This window comes from Misgurnus anguillicaudatus, chromosome 2 (genome assembly GCF_027580225.2).
Source record: "Misgurnus anguillicaudatus chromosome 2, ASM2758022v2, whole genome shotgun sequence".
NCBI classification, from domain to species: domain Eukaryota; kingdom Metazoa; phylum Chordata; class Actinopteri; order Cypriniformes; family Cobitidae; genus Misgurnus; species Misgurnus anguillicaudatus.
This window is the reverse complement of record NC_073338.2, coordinates 1,976,528-1,990,953: the sequence shown is the minus strand read 5'-3', so window position 1 is coordinate 1,990,953 and position 14,426 is coordinate 1,976,528. Positions and strand designations below refer to the sequence as shown.

The 14,426-nt window shown below is 36.9% G+C and overlaps 2 protein-coding genes across 3 annotated transcripts; both read right to left on the bottom strand.

Annotated features, from left to right (window-relative positions):
• Positions 1 to 1,125: 1,125 nt before the first annotated feature.
• LOC129434427 (uncharacterized) lies at positions 1,126 to 5,225 on the bottom strand. The gene is made up of 5 exons (XM_073871689.1): positions 5,173 to 5,225; positions 4,027 to 4,130; positions 3,124 to 3,390; positions 2,848 to 3,024; positions 1,126 to 2,157 (listed from the first exon to the last, which is right to left on the bottom strand). The coding sequence occupies exons 1-5, from the start codon at positions 5,223 to 5,225 to the stop codon at positions 1,946 to 1,948; spliced, it is 813 nt and encodes a 270-aa protein (XP_073727790.1). The 3' UTR covers positions 1,126 to 1,945.
• On the bottom strand, positions 4,108 to 13,594 carry LOC129434824 (uncharacterized). Of its 2 annotated transcripts, XM_073871737.1 has the most exons (12): positions 13,128 to 13,594; positions 8,592 to 9,227; positions 8,036 to 8,116; positions 7,555 to 7,947; positions 7,323 to 7,424; positions 6,895 to 7,126; positions 6,596 to 6,774; positions 6,392 to 6,485; positions 5,949 to 6,293; positions 5,734 to 5,851; positions 5,561 to 5,652; positions 4,108 to 4,130 (listed from the first exon to the last, which is right to left on the bottom strand). In XM_073871737.1, the coding sequence occupies exons 6-11, from the start codon at positions 6,943 to 6,945 to the stop codon at positions 5,573 to 5,575; spliced, it is 867 nt and encodes a 288-aa protein (XP_073727838.1). In that variant the 5' UTR covers positions 6,946 to 7,126; positions 7,323 to 7,424; positions 7,555 to 7,947; positions 8,036 to 8,116; positions 8,592 to 9,227; positions 13,128 to 13,594; the 3' UTR covers positions 4,108 to 4,130; positions 5,561 to 5,572. The 2 variants fall into 2 exon arrangements, with proteins under 2 accessions (XP_073727838.1, XP_073727837.1); XM_073871736.1 differs by lacking the exon at positions 13,128 to 13,594 and having other exon boundaries at positions 8,592 to 9,707.
• Between the last annotated feature and the right edge of the window lie 832 nt (positions 13,595 to 14,426).

Genomic DNA, 14,426 nt, shown 5'->3' with positions numbered 1-14,426 from the left:
GATATTTTTGCTTGTTTTAAGCACAAATTCACTTAAATTGTATATTTTTTGTCTAAAAACTAGTATTATTTTCTTAGGTCATTTTGCTCATCAAGAAAATACATCTTGATTTAAGAATTTTTAGATATTTCTACTGAAAACAAGACAAAAATACTAAGTAAGAAAGTCATTTTTTTGCAGTGTAATGCTTGCCTAGAACTATCACTTGCAATGCATTAGCATATTTTGATAGCCTTCTACACTTCCCATCATGATCCCTGTGTTCAGCAAATGAGTGGCATCTTGTATTGCCCTCTCAAAAGGTCAGTAGATCACTTTCCTGCTTATTCTTCTCTTTACTCCTTGATGGCGAAACAGCTTTCCAAACTCTGTTCAGTCAACCACATCTTTCATAACATAAAAAATACTGTGACAAGCATATATATATGCTTGAATATATATATATATATATATTCAAGTTGCTTAAATGGTGACTGAAAGATGCAAACTCACTCATGTAATAATAGCATTTTATTTTAAATCACCCCAATGTACATTTTATTGGAAAATACAGCAGATGATTGTTTGTAAGAATTACATTAAATCTTTTTTAAATGTAATAAATGATCAAATTTCCACAAAATAAAAAAACATAAAAATAAGCCTATCTTCTGTTAACCATGTTATCTTTTACAATTAGGTATGCATAACGATTAATCCTGATTAATCTATAGCAGAATTACACTATATGTGTGTGAACTGTTTATAATAATAATAATATGTGCACAAATGCATGTATATTTGAAGAAAAATAAATAAATGTATATATTAAGTATTTACATATAATATAAATTATACATAAATATACAAATGTATATACACATGTAAACATTTCTCAAATATATACATGCATGGATGTGCATTTATCTACAAAGTTTTAATACACAGTTCACACACATATATGATGTTAACAAAAACTTTCATTCTGCTATAGATTAATAGCACTTAATCGTTATGCATCCCTATTTTCAATTCATTTTGTGTCAATATTTTTCACTAAGAAATATTTTGTTCATAATTTTTAATTGTAACACAACAGCAAAAACATCAAAGCTTGTCATTTCAAAACGGCTCAGAATTCTGAGCCAATGGTTTTGATACAATTTATTAGAGAGAAACATTTTACTGACAACTTTGTAAGAAACAATGTAAGGTCATAAAAGTTTTTTTTAAATGTAAAATGTTTGTGATCCAAAGAAACATGTAACGAGGAGTCACGAGACAGAGGATCCATTTGCAGTGTTATTAATGACACAGTGTTTAAAGAGTAACTAAACCCTAAACCAACTTTTTTTAGTTAATGATCTGTAAGAATGATGCTTTATTAGTGCTGTTCATTGATTTTAGTAACTTTTTTGACATTTGGATATAAAGTGTTTCAATACTACAATATATGGTGTAAAAACGTCTGAGTGCTGCCCTCTTCAGGTTGAACGGTGGCTACTGCAGTTGAATTTTCCTATTGGATGTTGTGTCCAAAAATGCCTCGTGACGTAAGCAGGTTCAAGCTCACCACGCCCTTGTTACGATCTTACACTTGATATGAGCTTAATTCGTCCCCTCTATCTCCGTTGAGATCTGCCCACTTTTCTTGCATTTTTCAAATATTGCCAGTGGGTGGAGTCAGGCTCTGACCATGGGTTTAGTTACGCTTTAACATACAGGGACAATCCAGAATTATAAACAGGGACAGGCAGGGTCAGGGCAGGCAGATAACAATCGGTAATCCAAATTAACAAACCAGGTCACAACAGAATAAACACAATCAGAATAATAAAGCTCCGTAATGATCACACTGGGCAAATCAAGACTTCGCAAAGTTCAGAGTTCTTGAGGAGCTTATATAGCCAGTCTGATTGGCTGCAGGTGGTGGCGTGATCAGTCCCAGGTTTCAGAGGCTTGTGGGTTACAGTTCATCATCACTTTCATACATTTCATTGTCACTCTCATACTCATCAGATGAAGAATTTTCCAAAAAGTTGATGTTCTCCGATCCAGACAGTACTTGCAGATAACAGTCTCTAGCAAGCACCTTCATTTCTTTGACTTTATGGTGCTTTCTGAGGATGATGCTCTGCAGACCTTTTATACACTCTCCACTTAGGCCACAGGGCAAACCTTAAAAAAAGGATAACACAATAACATTAAGCATCCCCCTAGAAACTTTAAATACAGCCATTCTTGAGGTGTCATTATTATGGCTCTCAAGGCAACAAAATGTTAGTCAAAAAGTATGCCAAGTTTTTTTGGTAACACTAAACATCACAAGTGGTAACACTCAACCATAAACGTTGCTGTCTATTACATTGATCAGATTTGGATTACATACACTATATAAACAAAAATATTGGGAAAGCCTCTTTCAATCAGCAGAAGTTTCTATTTCAAATCTTACTGTTACAGCATTACTGATATTCTAGGGAATTACATTCGTTTTTATTTTACAGAAGACACGTTCTGATTCCAGCTAAACAGATCTGCAACAGAGATTGAAACACAATAAATGTTTCTAAACATTTTGTCTCCTCCTCTGTTTTGGAAGTGTGTAACTAAATCAATCGTCTTTATAAACCTTGCCTTATACACAGGAACATTGTCATTTTGGAATAGACAAACTAAAAGCACACAATTCCCCAGAATATCATTATATGCTGTAGCATTAGTATTTGTATTAAAGAAAATGACTCAAGTAGTCAAACCTGTTTAAAGGGGTGTCCAATACCATTTTCCATATAGTATATTAAACAGAAAATAAACAACACCAAGAAATGAATTTAGCTATAATATAACACAATATATTACACATACCTTCCATTGTGTCACTAGAAATAAGACAGGACAGCTCTTTAAGGGCATTGGCACGAGCTGAAAGAAATTTCCAATGGTGGCTCATTTCTGCCACAAGAATCTTCTTCTCTTCCTCAAGTCTCTTTAGTGACATGATGACGTCAAATGCCTTTCTCTTTGTCTGCAGACTGACAGAGTCTGGAATACATTTAGGAGAATGACTTTGAAGAAAAAACTTTGAATTAATGTGAACTTGATGCAGTGCCTTTAATGTAGTCAACAGACTAGTGCACATACCCGTGTGTGGTAGCTGCCATGGCCAAGCTGTCTCACCAGAGAGAATGGTTTCCAAGCATAGAGTTTCAGTGCTTGGAACCATTTGGTTGTATTTCTCCACAAAAGAAGCCAGAGTCCCCTTCTCCTCCCTTATCTTGCGCCGGAACCTGGCACAACCCTTGCTGCCATCAGTTTCTTTATAGAGACGCTGGGAACGCCTTTTGATAGTTGCCACCAACACCTCAATTCTGCTGGCCAAGGCATCAACATCACTTGTTGTGGTTGCTGCTGAGAAGTAACAAATACAGTACATCACTAATCTCCAAACATATTGTGAAACTTTTATGGTAAGGTTAGGGCTAAACATGCATTAGGATTAAAAGCTGAATAGAAAATGTCCATTCTGCATTATGGTTCAACTGTATTTAATATAATAAAACTATGATACATTTGTTGTTGTAAGGGTGGTGATGGCACAGTGGATAAGACACATGCCTTTGGTGTGAGAGACCCGGGTTCGAATCCAGTGTGACACACCATTGTGTCCCTGAGCAAGACACTTAACCCTTAATTGCTTCAGAGGCGTGCAACCTCTGACATATATAGCAATTTTAAGTCACTTTGGATAAAAGCGTCAGCTAAATGAATAATTAAGTAAGTAAGTTTCTGTGCTTAATCACAAGATAACAAAAGCACATTTCTGAAAATACAGTGCAAGAATTGATAAGGGGAATTGAAATTCTAATTTCATTTGTCTGATTCCTATTACTTTAGATTCTGATCCATTTCCTAGCCTTTTGATTCTGATTCCCAATGAATACAGATTTTTTATCCAAACCTTACTTAGGACAAAGGGGTGGTTTCCCGGAAAGGGATTAGACTAGTCCTAGACTAAAATAAAATGTAAGAACAGTCCAAATTTACCATTTGACCAATCCTGTACATCATTGACCCAGTCTTCTAATTGGCTCGATGTTACTGCCAATTGAGCTTTCACCGACTTTTTGGCTTTGAAGGGCTTTTGTGGCCTACAATCAGAGTCAATCACAGATAAGAAAGACAAGAAAGAAGAAAACGCACAGCGTTAAACAATGCTAACATATTTCAAAATGTTCAATGTTTTAACACTTTATTTTACGGTGCACTCATTACATGTTACATATACTTACTATAGTTTTTATTATAAATTATGCATAACTACATGCAACTAACCTAAAACCACACCCTCATTCTCACCAAATCCTGTAGTTAGTAAATGTGGTTAGTAATTATTAATCAGTATTTAAATGTCTGTAATACGAGAACCTTAAAATAAAGTGTAACCTTAGTTTGCCTTCCTTACAGTTACACTTAAAGGAACACGCCCACATTTTGGGACTTAGTTTATTCACTGTATCCCCCAGAGTTAGATAAGTAAATAGGGTTGCACGATAAATCGCATGTGATTGTCACGAGCATCTCGTCAGTAATGCCGGTTCCTTGATTAGTATTAAATCGCCATCAGCTGCTTTCAAGTGGAGCGGCATTAACTAGACAGAGCCGTAGTTCACTGACAATCGGGGCAATTTTGCATTAATTATCACGGACGTATCGCCTGCGATATGGCCCAACTTGTCAGGGAACTACGGCTCTGTGTAGTTAATGCCGCTCCACTTGAAAGCAGCTGATGGCGATTTAATACTAATCAAGGAACCGGCGTTACTGACAAGATGCTCGTGACAATCACATGCGATTTATCGTGCAGCCCTACAAGTAAATACATACCTTTCTCATCTCCATGCGTGCTGTAACTCTGTCTGACGCAGCCCCTGCTAGCTTAGCTTAGCACAAAGTCTGGAAGCGAATGGCTCCAGCCAGCAAACCGCTCCCAACAAGCGCAAAACAACGCGAACATTTTCTTGTTTATGTGTTGTGATTTGTATAGTCACACTGTGTACAAATAACAAGGTGATATGAGACACAGACATCTTTTAACAGTATATATACTGAGAACTATATTCTCAGATGGCGAAGCACTGCTACTTGGCCGGAGTGATTTGCACAACTCTGACCAAACTCTCTGCTCCTCACCAGGGGGCTTCTTGGGTGCTGCGAGCTGCTGTTCGCGTTATTTTGTCACTCATTGGGAGCAGTTTGCAAGGTGGACCATTTACTTCCAGTCTTTTTTTTGCTAAGCTAAGTTAGCGGGGGCTGCGTTAGACAGAGTTACGGGATGCACAAAGATGAGAAAAGTATGTATGGACTTATCTAACTCTGTTGAATTAGCTAAATCCCCAAAATGTGGGCGTGTTCCTTTAAATTGAATTTGTCTGTGTTACAGTCTAAAGATTTAAGTAAAGAGTAATAGTATAGGTTTAGGGTTAGTTACATGTAATTATGTGCAATTTATAGTAAATAATATGGTAAATACATGTAACATGTATTAATAAAGTGTTAAAATAAAGTGTTACTTCATTACCTTCTGATATCGTCAAGTCAGTGAGGTGGCCAAATTCTTAAACTTTTGCCGATTCCAGTGCATAGCCATCAGAGTGAGCATGTCAGTACGACCTGTAAACACAAATTATATAATGTTATCTAATTCACTTACTTGGGTAATAATATAGCTAGTGCAATGTGTGGTTATTTCACCTGCTTTTGACATATGCTTTGTAGTCACTGCAATTCTAGAGAGGAAAGCATTACACTGTTCCACCTCCTCCCCAAGAGTTAAACCAGCCCCATCCTGATAAGCCCCACTCCACTTCACCTGGTTAAAAATAAAAAACAATTCTCACATGTAGAAGTTAAGTTCTAATAATCTATTATATACCAGGGTTACCTATTATATATCAATACTTCCTCACCTCACACTTAAAATCATGTGCTTTCGCATGAAAAACTGAGAGGAAGGGCTTCATGTCAAGAAGGTGCTGGAGCTCTGGGCAGCTTCTTGACAATTTTTGAAGGTAGGGCCAATATTTACAGGTCACATCCATACAAAAAAAAGTGATTTGCCTACTGGACAGCTTTTCCTGCAAATACAGGGGGTATGCAAAAATTTCCCCCCTGTACATATTTAAAGCATGGAGAAGCACTCCATGCCGACACACCGCAAGCTCTAATCCTTCCTCGTCTACCTTGCTGGCAGATCTTTGGGAGGTTTCTCTGGCTGCTGACCACTCCCCTCCGCAAACACCTCTTCCACTGACCTACAAAATAGAAAATGGGCCTTTGAACATTTTAAACAAACTCTTTAGTAGGAGGTTCTTGTAGTCTTGTATATAGGCTAATTCATCTGCAGTTTTACATGTTTGGTTGTTTGGTGAATGTAATCCACAAATCTTGTCACATCTTCATCCCGAGCTGTAAAAACACCTTCAAAAATGGCCTGTTCCTCCGATCTGAAAATAGGTACACAAAAATGTATGACACTTTAAGATTTCTTAAAACACAAAGTTTAGTTTTTTTTATCTGACACAAACAATACAACATTATACATAATTTGGAATACCTAGCTGCATTCTTGAAACGGTAATGCTTGCGATTTCCATCTACTGAAACCGCAAGCATAGATGGTGTGCACGCAGGACAGATGAAGGGCTCTTCCTTGCAGATGTTTTCCACCTCATATTGCACAGCCTTCCATTCAAAAAAACTTTTCTGAAAGCTATCAGGCGAGATCTTACCACTCTATAAAAAAGAACAAGTAAGACCAACTGTATTAATGTAAAACAAATACATCAGCTTTATAGCCTACAAAACAAAACAAAGCAATAAACATTTGTAAAATAAACTAATTTAAACACTCACACGACCAAAGTGTTCAGTTCGCTTATCCAACATTCTTAAAAAGCTTGACATGACAGTCCTGGTGCTGCCATCTTCATGTCTTCAAATGAAATAAAGACATCTGTTGCATAGATTGTGGCAAAATGAAGAGTTGCAGGCCAGTAGCCACTTCTTATCAGGTCAGCCACTCCAGCAACCCATTTGGCTTGACATGCCTCACAGCTTAACTCAGGCATGTTAAGATCATGGCGTCCTAGAAAAACCAAAAACATATCCACTATAAAGTAAACCTTCAATGATTATTTAGGGTTTGGGGTCTTTGTACAGGGTGGCATACATTACTTGATGACCATATGTCGATTTTACAAAATGCCTATGCCAAACTTAAGGGAAGTTGAGCATAGACAAATGTTTGTTTTAGTATGCTTCTCAAACAAAACTATTTTTACCATTTATTGTGACCACAGCAACAGCCTTTCCTGCGATGACCTTTAATGACCGTGGAGAGCAACTACAGATTTTGTCAGGTATCTCCACAGGTACAAGCCGTACTAAAAATATGAAAATTTGTAATTACTGACAAATAAAACATTGTAATGGATAAATGGCAATAAGACATAGAAGAAGTAAACAAGATAACAAGATCTATTTAGCACTATACACTTACAAACCACAACTTACCACAATCAGACAATGCCTTATCCACAATGAAAGTTGTTGGAGACAATGGTTGAAAGAATTCAGCTGTCATGGCATCTCTGTTATGAAGGACTTGAATGGTGTGCCTGCTCACATCACATTTGTCACAGAAAAAGGGTCGGGGTCGACAGTCACCACATCGGACAACAGCTGGATTGCTCCCACAATGTTGACAGATGTGTGCTCCCACATTTTCTTGTTCAACTGTAATGTTCACTAGATGGGGTCTTTCTGCCCTCCATCTCTCTGAAAGGAGACTCTGTCGCATGCTCCAGTTCGAGGAAGCCTGGAGAGGATCTGTTGAGGTTCCAGAAGGTGATGCCTCATCATCTGAGGTATCGATAAGAGAGTGCTGGAGATCTTGCAGAAAACACTCTGTTAAAAGAAACATTTAAAACAGCACTTATATATTATAGTGTACAGCATTTCACAGAAAATGTTATTTAGACAACAAAGTACACACCAACAGTCTCTGGAGCAAAAGTCACCTCACAGTTAGTGTCAGAAACAGTCATGGGAGGATCAGTTTTGCGAACGTGATCAGCTGTACCAGACAAAAACAACAAAAAACAACATTATTGTCCCAAGCTTAGTGGCACAAATTTACCTCCCTTATTACAAGCCTGAAATGGCATAAGCTCACTTTATAACTTAAGCTAGAGAGAAAAACAAGCAGACTTTTATTTCCCAAACCCACATGTAGACTGTCCAATTACTTGCTGTTAAGGTGTCATATAGATAATTTAAGCAAATAAAAGTGCGTGCTTAAGAAGCAAATAATTTATAAAAGACAGAAGCTGGTTGGTCACTGACAAGAACCTAGGAAAAACTGCTTCAAACCAAGTTTACTTTTACTGCTTTACACGAATACAGTATGTAATCAATTTATTTTTATGTAAAAAAATCAAATGAGCTGTTCTTTGATTTTTTCCCTGACATATCCCTTGTTTAAAACATTCATAAGGTTGTAAACAATGTAGATATTCAAAATATCTTGAAAAATGTTAAATTATACTGACTCTGATTTGACTGATTCCTGCTTGACCTTGGTCTTGCATAGACAGTTTTGCCGTCAATGTCTCATTTTCTCCAATGCACCCTTGGTTCAGTTGGCTTTACTGGTGCTGCTTCCTCCTCTTGCTGCGGCTCACCAAGCAAATCATCAAGACTTTGAAGCTAATTATTGAGTTCATGATGATCAACCAGGGTATCCAGATTCAATAACTCTTCTTGGAGTTCTGAATTACTCATTGTGATGAACAAGAAACACAAACAAACAGACAGAAAGACTCACAACGAAGATGGACAGATATGACAACTACAGATGTAAACAGACAAAGAGAGAGAGTGAGAAAGAGAGATAGAGAGAGAGTGAAAGAGTGAACAAGATAAAGAAATGGGCAAGTAAGCAAGTGAGCTACAGAGAGCAAGTACAGACTAACAAGACAGACGTGGCTCTTAAAAGTGCCTTTGGTTTGTGTGTGTGTGTGTGTGTGTGTGTGTGTGTGTGTGTGTGTGTGTGTGTGTGTGTGTGTGTGTGTGTGTGTGTGTGTGTGTGTGTGTGTGTGTGTGTGTGTGTGTGTGTGTGTGTGTCTGTGTGTGAGAAATGGTGTTGAAATAAAGGAGAATGTTAGCAGCTGACAAATTTGAAGGACCTGATAACAGAAAAAAATATATATATTCAGAATTGTTTATAAAATATTTTTTACAAGTGTGATTTCTTTATCAGTGTTGGCAGATTGGTTTTGAGTTGTACTATGTAGGGTAAAATGGACTTGGACCAGTGGTACTTTGATATTTCTGGTGTGCCAAAGGACAGACCTAGAAAATAGTTACCAAGTAGCCTTCTTAGGAGAAGTGCACTTAATTTGCTTTATTATGAAATATGAATATTGAATTGTGATGAGCCACAATATTGTTGTAGCTAAAAAATAATTTGTATTGTTTAATTTTGGTAGGATTTGTGTGTTTAGTATATATATTTGTGTGGATTTTGAACATTTACTTAAAAACACACCAATCTGGCAACAATGTTCTTCAGAAAATGTATATTATTGTGAGCTACTGGTAACGAAAAACACATCATAACTAAAAATCATACAATCCCCTATGATATATTACCTTGCATGATTACACGTTAAAGGGGGGGTTTAATGGTATTTCAAGCATTCTGACTTATTAACACAGTTATAGAGTTGTTTCCTCATGCTAAACGTAGGCAAAGTGTCAAAAATGCAGTTGGGCGTGTTTCAGAGTATTTCTGTGCCGAATGCACTTCGCCAGGGTTCGTACAAGCTTCGGCTAATTTTTTTCGATTACGGTTCTACTGACGTTTCAGGGGTTTTCGATACGTATCACTTCTTTATATGGGCTTCCGCCGGAAAACTTCCCCCGGAAAACCCCGCCCAGCCGTCAGTCAGCGGGAGACGCTAGAGCTTGCTAACAGCTTATCACGCCACTCAGCTTTGTTTAATTTCAAAAGTCAACAATGGCACAACAAGAAGTGTGTTTTTGGATGTAAGGAGAAGACATCCAGCCTCATGGAAACAATGGATATAGTTTATTATCCGGATTAGCAGCGGAGTTTTGCGTGTGTGTTTGATGCGGTGGATTTTCAGAACCGGGTCATGACGAGTTACACGTGGTAAGCAGTGTTGGGGGTAACGAGTTACAAAGTAACGGATTACAGTAACTACATTACTTTTTTGGGTAACGAAGTAAAGTAACGCATTACACTAATAATATTGGTAACTACACTACTTTACTAGACTATAGGAACGCGCTTTCCTGCGTTACCCAAGCAGTGTTTGCCTGGGTGTAAAGTTCTGTCTATTTAAGTGGTGCGTGCATGCGTGTGCCTGTACGTGTGCCGTTGCCATAGAGATTGATTTGACGGAGCTGCTGGTGCAAAGGGGAGCGGGAAATGAAGACGGAGGGTTTCAGCCACTGGGGCGATATTCACATAACTTTCAGCCTATTGCTCGAAAGGACAAAAATATTCGTGTGAAATGCACACTATGCCCACACGACAAGTGTCTTTCAACTGCTGACAACGCGATGAGCAACCTGTCTGAGCATTTGTAAGCCCAGCATGGCAATACAACACTTGTGGCGAAAGATCCTGCTTAACTTACCGGTCAGGGATCGAGAGGTCCGAACCCGAAGACGGAATTATGAACCTCAATCGAGTCAGAGCCAGAGCATAATTCTTTTAAAGAAATTATTTGAACGTAACCCGAACAGCAATGTCGCGTGCGCTCAATTTATAGAAAAAAGCCAGGAGTCAGGACCGCTGTTTTCTTCATAATCTTACTTCCAAATCTAATCCTATAAACTTTTCAATGTTTGATGTATCACTGTTACCGCCCTGCCAGGCTGTCTTAAATAGAGAAATAAGTTAATTCCTTGATTTGCGTTGTTGATTCATTTATAAATAATTCCCCCAAGGGTTTAGTTTATGTGCAAAAAGCATTAAAATGAATAGAACGTGATGATTACGTCTTTCTTTGGTGAAAAAATAATAAAATAAATAAGCCTATATGAAATGTGTTTCCCTTAAATAATTAGCAAATTAACAAAACGAATTCAAAAGTAGCCTATAGCCTATATGAGTTTATTTATTGTTTGACGCGCTACCAAACCGATGCAGCAAAAAACACTTTTTACCTATTTAAAAAAGCACAATGTTTTGTTATTATTGCGAGTGTAACTTTACATAAATACATTTACACATTACAGTTTTGAATGTTGTTTTACTTTTATTTGTATGACCATAATTTAAGGTAATTTAAGGTAATGCAAAATGCAAGCTCCTCACGCGTTTCATGCCATCACCCGCGTGGGTTTACACAGGGCAGCGAGAAAGAGACATTAAACTTTAAACATTTAACATTCTACTTGAGTTTTTTTGGACATCCCTTTGGAATCACTGCAATCATATCATCTATTTATAAGGTAATAATAAATATAAGCGCAGCGCTTATGAGTGTTCAAACACTGCTGACCGCTCAGCTGTCAATCAGCCGACCCTCACAAAGTTTCACATTAAATGATAATATATTTGAACAAGCATGGTCCTGTGCTTATTTCTGTCAATGTTCTGCATGAAGATCTTTAAAGGTTTCTACTTACATCACGATTTGCGGTGCGGCCGGTCGCAGTCTTTATGTAAAACGGGTATGAAATAAATTGATGCTGATGTCGGATAACGGGTCAACTGTTATTTTAATCGCGCGGATGCGGGTTGTCAAACAGGACTGTGCATGACTCGTATAAGGAAAATGGAATGACAACATGAAAATTATAAAATAGCCTACATGTTTATATTCTGTATGAAACCACCATGGGCGCTAAACTTGCGGTGTTAAAGGGACAGTTCACCCAAAAATAAATTATAAATTTTGTTACAAACCTGTACAAATATCCTTGTTCTGATAAACACGAAGCAACATACCCTGAGAAATGCCAACAACCAAACCAAACCAAGCATGAGCCCCATTCACCCCCACAGTAGGAAAAAATAATACTATGGAAGTGAATGGGGCTCATGAATGGCCCGGCCACAAACATTCCCCAAAATATCTTCATTCATGTTCACCAACAAAGACATTTATACAGGTTTGCAACAACATGAGAGTTACAAACCTGATTTACAAATAAATTATACAGAATTTTAATTTTTGGGCGAACTATAAATCCGATAAGGTCAAAAATTAGGGTGCACCTAACTTTTGTGCTGGTGCACCTAAGAAAAAATGTTAGGCGCACCAGTGCAACCAGTGCAAAAAGTTAGTCTAGAGCCCTGGCCGGTCATTTAAAGTAGTCACTCATCATCAGCCGACCCCGCCTAAACCATGTCCATGTATCTATGTGGTAAATTAAGAAAAAGGAAAGTAAAGTAATAAGTAGTGAAGTTACTTTTCAAATGCAGTAACTAGTAAAGTAATCTCATTACAATTTTAAGAAGTAACTAGTAACTAGTAACTAATTACATTTTTTGAGTAACTACCCCAACACTGGTGGTAAGTAAGACTTCTGTCTTATGTTGGAAATAGGCACGTGAATATTATATAAATGACACGAACATGTAGTGAATCATACGTTATAAGTGTTGTATAGTGTTGCATGACTCGTACTCGCTCCTCCCGTGTTATAACTCCTCCTTCTTCATTTTTTCATACGTTATCGGAAAGATTCGTTAAAGCTAATCTTTCTTTTATAAATCTGATTAAACTAAAGACTCTTCAGAGATATAAAGGATGTCATACTACTCTCTAGGTACTCCAGATTGATATCAGAAATGCAGAAACAGCGTGTGTTACGTGAGCTTTAAGAAATAAACAAACTTGAATTGAATTAGCTTAGCTAACGTTAGCCTGTACACATTTTGTGCAGCAAGTTATATATTTATAATATCTGATGTCATTTTCTCCATCACAAAACTGCTACATTGCACTTCTAAAGGTTCTAAACACAACATTTTACCGTGATTGAACGATTATTACTACGCAAATTTAAGGATTGTTCCCGTCTATATTGATGTCTGTTCTACTTACCAAGTGTAAAATCGCAATGGATCGCGCTTTACAGTGACGTCAGCGGTAGTAATTGTTGGATTTATTAATAAAAAAAACTAAAATAAAAATCTATCAATAAACCAACCAACCAACCAATAAATAAATAAACAAACAAATAATTAAATAAATATAATGTAAAATGTTAATTGCATTGCATTGCGTTTGCAATGATTAATCATTGAATAACCAAACATAATCGCAGCACCTTAAAAACAGTATGACAATCCCTGCCATAACTAATTTATTGTATCTTTATTTTATGCTTATTTTATTCCTATTTTTATTCTCATTTTACCCGTGCTTATCACGTCAAATGTCAACGCCGCAGGCGTTCTTATAGAAGTCATTGGGAAACCCAGGACGTCAAAAAATAACGCTAAAGGGGTACCCTGTGCGTATAGTATTGATGCAAAGGGCTCCTGACCAAGCGTCAACATGTTACGAGTTGGGAGTGAGGATGTGTTGGATGGTACCTATTAAATTCCATCATTTTTTTATTCCTACTATGAAAGTCAATGGTCACTATCTGCTGTGGGTTTACCATCATTCCTCAAAATATCTTCTTTTGTGTTAATAAATAAACCTAATGCATACAGGTTTAAAACAACACGAGGATGAGTAAATGATGACAGAATTTTCATTGAACGTTCTCTTTACAGTAATAAGGGCTGCCATGATCCTGTCACATTAAACAAGGGACAATACATACAGTGCTGACAGGATCATGACATTCTTTTGTGTTATTTAGAAAAAACTAATGCATACAGGTTTAAAACAACACGAGGATGAGTAAGTGATAACATAATTTTCATTGAATAATCTCTTTAAGTTGTGCCTTCAGTTGTGTCAAGGATGTTTAAGTCTTCATCAAGTCTCTAAAAGAAAAACATGAAATACATTACCATTGACTTCCATAGTAGGAAAAAAATATTTTGGAAGTATTTTGATAAATGATGATTTTTTTTAAAAAAAAATTAGCACACAGTTGTTGGTGCCTATTAAATTCCATCATTTTTTTATTCCTACTATGGAAGTCAATGGTCACTATCTGCTGTAGGTTTACCATCATTCCTCAAAATATCTTCTTTTGTGTTATTCAGAAAAAACTAATCCATACAGTTTAAAACAACACGAGGATGAGTAAGTGATTACATAATTTTCTTTGAATAATCTCTTTAAGTTGTGCCTTCAGTTGTGTCAAGGATGTTTAAGTCTTCATCAAGCCTCTAAAAGAAAAACATGAAATACATTACCATTGACTTTCATAGTAGGAAAAAA